At 44.4% G+C, this 9,020-nt stretch overlaps 2 protein-coding genes across 2 annotated transcripts; both read left to right on the forward strand.

The window, feature by feature from the left end:
• The first annotated feature begins 125 nt into the window (after positions 1-125).
• Positions 126-3,725, forward strand: LOC128276231 (ornithine decarboxylase antizyme-like). Its single transcript, XM_053014704.1, is given in 4 exon segments — positions 126-223; positions 839-959; positions 961-1,009; positions 1,078-3,725. Coding segments are annotated over 4 exon segments (762 nt in total). The 3' UTR covers positions 1,572-3,725.
• A 3,447-nt stretch (positions 3,726-7,172) lies between these two features.
• LOC128276230 (protein croquemort-like) lies at positions 7,173-8,866 on the forward strand. The gene is made up of 4 exons (XM_053014703.1): positions 7,173-7,613; positions 7,687-8,525; positions 8,597-8,687; positions 8,753-8,866. Exons 1-4 carry the CDS (start codon positions 7,173-7,175, stop codon positions 8,864-8,866), a joined length of 1,485 nt encoding a protein of 494 aa, XP_052870663.1.
• The last annotated feature ends 154 nt before the right edge of the window (positions 8,867-9,020 follow it).

The raw sequence follows: 9,020 nt of genomic DNA on the forward strand, positions 1-9,020 counted from the left end.
AGTGCATATTCGTTTGTAAATCGGTGAAATCGGTGATTTATTGCTTCATATACAACAGACCCGGGGTTCTCTGGTCAACCTGATTTCCCTTACCTTACCGATCCAAGCCTTAAAAGTGTATCAAGATGAAAGTGCCCGCAGTTGTTTCCGATGAGGAGAGTAGCGTTGCTGCTAGTGCTGAATCCGTCGGCTTTAACCGGCAGCAGTACCACCCGGAGGCTAAGTGAGTGCGATTAGATGTCGAATCGTGATAGTATTTCAACGATTGAATCATAATTGTTTACAGTTCATGTTGGAGCGATAATGATTGTGTAATACTTCGAACACTTTTTATTTGGATTACATTTTATTAAACACGTAGCTGGCCACCGTGGCGACACACAGAAAAGCAGATAGTGAGAATCAATATTCTACTATCATCGAAATGGGTCAAGCAGTTTCCATAATACTGTGTTATGTGTTTCGTATAAGAAAAACACATTATAGTTACGTGATTAAGAACTGATCTGCAGCGATCGGACGATCCATTTGTTCCTCAATTGGGTGTGCTAATTATCGGTGGCAAGTGATTGTCGTTTTAGTGTGTTGTATCTTGATGTTTCTCAGAAATGTTGATCTTAAACCTTTGATTCGAATAAAGGAGAGGCAGAAGTGAATGATAAAAAAGCACTGATTAGGCGCATGTTGATGTGTGAATTGGTTATCACTGAACGCGTTTGTGGAACTTTATCTCTGCTGTTTTCAGGCCTCGAACAGTAGAGTTCTCACATTTCTCTAACAGGAACTTCCTCCGGATTAGTATTTAATATGTTTATGTTTTCTATCCGTTCTGTTCCAGTGAGCCGAGTCTTAGTAGTAACCGTGCGAGTAAACGTACGATTTCGTCGTCCTCCTCCTCGTCTTCGGCGGCCTCCGACTCCTACTGTGTTTCGTTGGCTGTAGGACCGCTGTGGTGGTCCTGATGTCCCAACAATCAGGACCGATCACGATAGGGCATCTCCCTTGAAAGGTAAGAACAAACCATTGCTGTCGCACTAGCGAACGAAATGAAAACCGACTTTCCGGACATCGTTGCAGAATACAATCGCAAGGATTCTTTCGATTCGACAACGACCACCGCTTCTTCTGAGTACAATGATCTGGATTTCCCCGAATCGACCGTCGACTACATGAACCAACAGGAAGCTGCCGTCGTTCAGGAGCTCCTTAGTCAAACGGTCCCGACCGGCATCACACTGAAGCTTTTCGTAACACCGCAGAAATGCAGCAGCTGGGAAACGATATTCAACCCGAACGAGAACATCCTGTACGTTTCGCTGCCATCGGCCATGTCGCACGAAGCCTCGAAACACTCGTTCATTTCGCTGCTGGAGTTCGCCGAGGAGAAGCTTGAGTGCGATGCCGTCGTTCTGTGCATCCGCAAAGATCGGCTCGACCGCCCGAACCTGGTACGGACTTTCTCCTTCGTCGGTTTCCAACCGCTCAATCCGAAATCGCCGCTTGCTCCACCGCACATCGAAGAGCAGCAACGGAACGAGTATCTCTTCATGATATACAACATCGAGGAGTAAGCGACGATGGGGTAGTGCCGGAACAATGCATGGGAACTAGGTTTGTGGGCGAAAAGTTCTCATGCACACGATCCAAAATACCATCTAAAACAGGATCGTCTCTCAGAAGCAAGTCGTTTGTGGGTGCGATCGTATCAAAATTAAGTTCAAACCCTAGAGAGAGCTGCACGGCAACACCGTCAGAAGTGTGCAAAAAGATCTGGCGTAGCATCTCCTCAGGGACCATGTGAATCACAATTACATCTCTCTCTCTCTCTCCGAATGGTTCACCGATAAGGACGAAACCGGTTCGCCGAGCTTCGATTGGTGGCAGAGATCGTTGCATCCCAAATCGGCGTGATCGGCGTTCGTCCGTTTTGATACGATCGTATGGCAAAGCGAGTAATAAGTAGCATACATGCAAATGGAAAAAGTAAACGACAACCGCAAAGAGCATCATCATACATCTTCAATATGCCACGCCACTCTATCATCAACGTTTTGCTGAGCATGGTTTGGTCAGTGAGAACGTCCATCGCACCAACCACCAACCAATCAGCCGTAGGCATACTCGTAACGTCTAAGAAAGATAACATCTCCCTTTTCGAAGAGTACAATACCATTCTTAAACACACACGCCGTACATATTTTAAGAGCGTATATAATGCATTATTGAGCAAATGGTAAACAGTGGAAAACACATGCGCGCATCATCAGCATCATCCGATTCGGTATCACGATCTTACCAGTCGAAATACTTGCGATTTGTAATTGTTTAAGAGATATGCTACTATAATAGCGGTAAATATTCTAAAAAAGAAAAAAATCACAAAAAAAATTATAAAACTTAAAAATCTCTACAAAAAGAAACAAAATCCTATGTTCAATTCTTATTTTTATGCTTGAATGCAACAAAATCTAACTTTTAAAATGAAATCATCCAAGAAGTAAACTAGACATAAAAAGAAGAGCCATTGAACACACTACCACCAACGAGAAGACAGCAGAAAACGACTGCACGAGTTGTATAAGAGACAAAATCGACCATGAGGGGTAAAAAAGAAAGATAGTAAATCAGAAAACACCAGGCCCTGTAAGAAGACGTTCATAAACACACGATGGCATGTCCCGAGTTAGAAAGAGAGAGAGAAGACTTCTACTGCGAGGATGTGTTTCAGGTTGCCAACAATAATGAGCAGGATGATGATAAAACAACGATTAACAGAACAAGAATGTAAGCTCTACGGTGTTGTAGCCAAATTAAGAAACTACAAGCTTCGCACTCTTGTAGAAGTCGAGAGCAGACTAGCCTCTCCCGTTCACCAATTACCCCGTTTGTGTTTTCTGTTGTTTCGATTTTGCATTACTGTGCTTCTGTTTTTCTTCGTTTTCATAGGCTCAGCCACAAGTCAGTACTTATAAAGCAGTTTCGCAAGAAAATGTGTACACCGATTAGCGACAACATAATCAACCCTTCCTGGCACAGTTCTAAACATTTATTAGTTTTAAGGTTTATCCTAGTTTGTCTACCCTAATAATGGCAATTAATAATAATAATTTCATATACTTGTTTACTTTGCGATTCGATTAGATATTCACACACCGAAGATGGTATTGTAATGCTTTAGTTCGTAGCCAAACCAACAAGCAACAAGCTTAACGAATGCAGATCAAAATCAGAACGCGCGTTCGTTGCAATGCAATAGAAGTTTTGCTTTTCCGGAACGGTACTCTAGAGGTAGAGCGAGATCTACGTGATCGTGCGTGGCACTTGTGATTTAGACACACCGCGAGAGTGTTGCTCGTTAAAAGTGAGCCGAAGCGTCAGCACGACGCGCCACGGGATCGTTCATGGAATGTGAAAGGTTTGCGAAGTAACGCGACGCGATAAAGGAAAGGGAATGTATGTCGAGGCAACTACAACGAGGGAGAAAGTAACCAGGAATCAAAAGCAGAAGTCTTGTGCGTTTTGTGTTGAGGCTGAAAAGAACGAATGAGACAAACCCGTTACTGTTCTCGTTGTTTACTTTCTCCCAACTTTATATGTTGTTAAAGGGCTAAGTTGAGGGTGTACCGTATGTAAACTCGATAATATTCTTACTGTTTTTATCTACTAATTCAGAACACATAACTAAGAGCTTTTAAAAATACACACATCTATCTTTTATATTGTAACCGGTTAAGTTTCTATTCTGCATACGAACAGTTTTTCGCAGGTGCGCGTGGTCTGGTTTTACGACGAATAAGAATTCAACAGAGGTATTACTCGCCTAATGGTTAGAAAAGGGACATAGTTTCATATAAAAATTGCTTCCAGTTAAATCTAAATTCTCAATATTCAAAAGCACACGCAGATCACATGGAACTCATCATGTTTTTAACAATTTTTGGTTTGATTCACATGGCTCATTCTTTGTTCAGCTCTCCTCACTCTTTAGCCATTTGTTTTTGGTACTGTTTCGTAAATGTTTTCAAACTGAAGAGTCTTTTTCAGAGACCCGATGGAAATGCTTTCTCTGTGGAGCACGTTTATTTTGAAAAGCACCGCATAAGTTTGTATTTCACGATCTATTATTATCCCACTACGCACCTTGGATTTAATGTTTATAATCACCGCGCTTATCCGATATAAAAAAGAGATAACACTACAAACCCGTATCTACCCGCCAATCGAGTCGTCAGAGTATGTTCGAAATGGCTTGTGGCTTACTTTCAAGCAATCCGAAACACCGTGGAACAAAACCGTTCGTTGTGAATGAGTGGCATTCTGGCCACTGCACTGCTTCGAAATGATCTAAAGGTAAGGAAACTCACATAAAATAGATTCGTTCGTTTATAAAGTTCGTCTTTGGAATTTAAAACCAATTTAACGGTTTCATGATTGCAAATAGAATTCTTAATTGCTCTTCATTTCATCATTATTTTCTCATCAACGTTTTTACCACAATTTTGTTCGTGATCATTTACATCGAATTCCATGCCCTGTTAATTCCATCCATTAATCCATTAATTGCTCTGTGCCATAAGAGACGAACATACGTACGGTATTACGTTGTGTATTACGCATACAGCTTCTCAACGTTCGGATTGAAATTGCCAGAAAATTAACATGTATCGTTTGCGGTGCTGACCTTTTAGAGCAAAAACGATTCCTCACTTAAAAGCAGTTCATACTTACACACAATAACAATAATAAGACTTTCAGTACAATTACTGATGGAGTTCTATCGCATTCTGTTGAGATAATCGACGATCGAACCACCGACAGGCGAAAGAATAGCCTATAGCGATGGCAACACTTATCGTCTTCGGCGGTCATATACGGCGTGAGTGTTTTCCCTCCCCGTAACCCCGTAAATTTGTTCCGACATAAGACTTACGACTTATATCAGGGCGACATTCCAGGCTGTAAAAGATATGGCCCCTGGAAGGTGAGAGAGATTGTAGTGATGTGATTAAATCGATACGAGTACCAGATTAACCGATACCGGTAGGCGAAGATCGCCATCGCCAGCGCGTTGTGCGTCAGCTCCATGGAAAAGTTGTACGTTGAGGTATCGGAAGCAAACTCGGTGCAAGCAAATGTCTTCTTCTCCAGCATTTGATGTGGAATATTTGTTGGACTTTTTCCAAATTACTCTCAGTTCTTCAAAGAGCCTCATTTTAAGTAGCTGAACCACGGTTTTAGTATGAGTATGCTTTTAAATATGCTACATTGCTTTTAAAAATCACTCCCACGGCTTGGAGAGCAAAGTTTCGACCGTTACGAAAGTCCATGGTTGTCCTCCGAGAAGCTATTAAAGTGTCAGCAGCCCTTTCGGAATTGACCGCTACGGGTGCGAACAATGATTTAGTATTTACGTCTGATAAGATTGTTATCAAAGCAGAGACCGGCCACCAGCTTAACCGCCAGCGAGCCGTGTTGTTATTAATTTTTCAGTATTTTTTATTCTTCTCTAATTAATACATATGACATACGGCGCAAAGATTGATAGTATCCCTTAGGGTTTTAAATGTCACTCTCTCAAAACGCGATTAAGCTTATCAAACGGAATTGTGGCGAATGTTTAATCTTATTGTAGGAGTGTCCAAGTATGTTATTGTATGACATAATTCATGGATGCGATAACCGTACGCTATCTTTCCGACGAGTCTGGATACCATTGGTAGGTGCATTATGTCACTAAGAAATGCTATTGTCTAACGACGTTTGAATGCATCACAAATTCGCGATCGTTCAAATCTAATCCCCATAACTGGATTCCCCGAATAGGATTATAGGCCCAGCCTTTTCAATAGAAGGTGCGTACAATAACGAATGTTCCTAGGCTAACTGTTGAGAACGCGACGATTTCCAACCTAGCGTTACAAGCAATAATGATAAGTTACGAATTCTAAGAACGTTAGGCACAACACATAGGACCGATCGACCGATGAGTCTTAAGAATCCTAAAGAAACAAAGCAGAATCCACAGAGACCACAACATGCATGCAGATTGCATCATAAAATTATCTAGGGACCGCGCTGGTCCAGCATTCATCTTAAAATACATTGTAGGCAAGAGCAATGAAAACATTACGATAGATAAGCGTAGGAAATGCATGGCCACAGCAAGGGACCGGAAATATACCCAAAATTGGGTCGACCAGCATCGACCAGCACCGATAAGCGACGCATCGAAAGAAAGAGACGAGGATAGTTTAATCATAACAAAAAGCACTATATAAAGCGAAGAAATTGTCGAATAAAGTTAGATATCATTAGGCTACGGAACGCTCTGGTCTCAAGTCTTTTACTCTTGGACCGTTTGATCCCGCTTGTGAGATCCCTCCGGATGTTGACTGCTTACAATCGTTTGCACCACTCCGTCGGAACTCTAATAGTCGGAAACCAATCTTCTCTCGAGGCCTCCTCTGTCAGGTAGTAGTACCCATCTACCTTGTCCGTCCCAGGCCAAAAGAGTCGATTAACAAACGGTTTTAAGGGCGTTGGCAACAAGATCAGAACTGGTAAGTGAACGCGAGATCACTTCGGACCACGCTCCTTCGCGCGTTAGGTCCGCTCCGTAACACTAATCAATCTATGGAATCATAAGATGATAGGCATATTCATGAAATAATGATAAATAGAACAAAGGTAACAATTGCCAAAAATAAAACCACACAAAAACTGCAACGGTTTAGCTTTATCAAGAAAGCTTACGCGCGCCGCGGTCGTGCGGGGGGTCAATCGGGCCGATAATTCTAATCGACATTACCCACGAGAAAGGGCCTCTCGAACCATCTGCCGGCGTCTACTATACGTGTGTGTTTATCTTTATTGTGCCCAGCAGAGCGCAGTACAAAAAATATAAAATGGACCAAAACAGAACAAAAAAAGACCGTTATTTCCTCCTGCGTTCAAGAAAAAGTGCTCGAGCGGTGGGGCGCAGGACCAATCACAAGATTTCCAAGACAAAGGTATCTGCATCGTAAATCCGCTAAATAGTACACGGCGGCCCATCAACGTATTACGACTGATGCTAGTTCAGCCCTGAACCGCACCGTGTTCGGACAGGTCTGAGCCGTTGAAGGAGCAAAGTGCTAGGAAGAACCGGCGTACCGTGAAACACCGAGGGAACCATGTGCTGCTGTTCGAAACGGTACACCAACACCGCCAAGAAGCTGTGGGCGTTTGGCGGCGTAGTGGCGATCTTTGTGGCAGCGGCCTTTTTTGGGTTCGGATTGCCGGCCATCATTGATGCCGTGGCGCTGACCGAGTTTCGCGTCAAGGAAGGAGCCCGAGTGTACGAGAACTTCTTCGATGGCGAAGTGCCGATTTTCTTCGATATCTATCTGTTCAACTGGACGAATCCGGAAGAAGTACGAAATCCGAATGTGAAGCCCAACTTTGTGCAGATGGGACCGTACGTGTTTTCTGAGCGACACGAGCGTGGAATGGTGACTTGGAACGCCAACGATACGCTTACGTTCAACCAGAAGCGCATCTGGCACTATCTACCGGAGTTCTCGAACGGGGACTATTACAACGATCGCGTCACGACGCTGAACCCAGTGCTAGCGGTAGGTTTGTACAGGGCCTGTTGCTCCTGCTCGTGTCACAAATGGCTTACCAGACCTCAAATGCTTGTTCCAGACCGTTGGTAAAACGTTGGAGGGGAACGCACTACTACCGTTTCTTGATGGCTTAATCATGGCAAACGTGCTCGCTGAATTTCTGTACGAGGACATTCCGGTGCGTGAAATGTTATTCGATGGGCACCCCGACTTGCTGCTGCAAACGTTGGGCGACTTGCTTGCTATCATACCACCGGGCCAACTGCCCGACATCACTCTGCCTCCTTGGGACGGCTTCGGGTGGTTTGTGGAACGCAACGAAAGTCTCGAATACGACGGTACGTTCCAGATGGGCACGGGAGTTGACCATCGTCAAAACACCGGTGTCATGCGCCAGTGGAACAACGCCCCACAGGTGCCCAACTATCGCGGAGTCTGCGGTCAGGTGCGAGGATCGGGAGGAGAAGTGTGGCCACCGATGGGACGTAACTTGGGTGACAACATTAGGCCGCTCCACATTTTCCTGCCGGATCTGTGTAGTGCACTCACCTTGCGCCATGAGTCCGACTTCAGGGTGCACGGTCTGGATGGAATGTTGTGGGTTGGGCACGCAGAAAACTTCGACAACGGACATACGATGCCAGAAACGGAGTGCCAATGTACGGCCCCGGTCGAGGAGTGTCCCGTGTATCCGCCCGGTGTGCTCGACGTGTCGGAGTGTAAATTTGGCGCCCCGCTGCTCGTAAGCTATCCGCATTTCTATCTTGCCGATCCGAGCTACGTTGACGCCGTGACAGGCGTAAGTCCCAACAAGACGCTGCATGAGTTCCGCTTTGCCTTGCATCCTTTCTCGGGTATCCCGATGACCGCGAATGGCCGCATCCAGTACAATATGCATCTCAAAGACTATGGTTTAAGGTACGTACTACTATCCCTGACCCTGCGCACAGACCTCAACAAACCTTTTTTGTGAATATTTTCTTCTGTAGTTTGTTCAGCGAGGTACCAGATATTGTAATTCCCGCATTTTGGATTGAGCAACGCATGGTGCTCACCGAAGACATCGCCGATGATTTAAAGGTATGGTTGATTTAAACGGGCCGCATGGCACTTAGTGAATCTCTGGTCGCGTCTCCCAATTTCAGCTCATTCACAACCTTCGCTGGGGCTTCATCTACACGGCCTATGCACTCTGTGGCGTTGGAGCTCTTATGCTGGGATTGTCACTCTATGCCGCCTTTTTTGTGTGGAAGGACTAGCAAGCACCTACAGGGTAATAGGATAACTTTATTCTCTCCATTACAATCTTGCCAAATGTCGATAAAATCTGTCCGTCAAATAATAGGTTACGCAGCAAATATAGTACTGTGTGGGTGTGTTCTTTTTTACTACACTCTTGCGTTGTGTTCTTTG

Source organism: Anopheles cruzii, unplaced genomic scaffold, assembly GCF_943734635.1.
Source record: "Anopheles cruzii unplaced genomic scaffold, idAnoCruzAS_RS32_06 scaffold00776_ctg1, whole genome shotgun sequence".
Classification (NCBI taxonomy): Eukaryota; Metazoa; Arthropoda; class Insecta; order Diptera; family Culicidae; genus Anopheles; species Anopheles cruzii.

Excerpts from the sequence above, each read along its gene's own strand:
- LOC128276230 (XM_053014703.1), top strand. The coding sequence starts at position 7,173 with ATGTGCTGCTGTTCGAAACGGTACACCAACACCGCCAAGAAGCTGTGG. Across the intron at positions 7,614-7,686 it reads CGCTGAACCCAGTGCTAGCG|ACCGTTGGTAAAACGTTGGA; the intron begins GTAGGTTTGTAC and ends TGCTTGTTCCAG. Across the intron at positions 8,688-8,752 it reads ACATCGCCGATGATTTAAAG|CTCATTCACAACCTTCGCTG; the intron begins GTATGGTTGATT and ends TCCCAATTTCAG.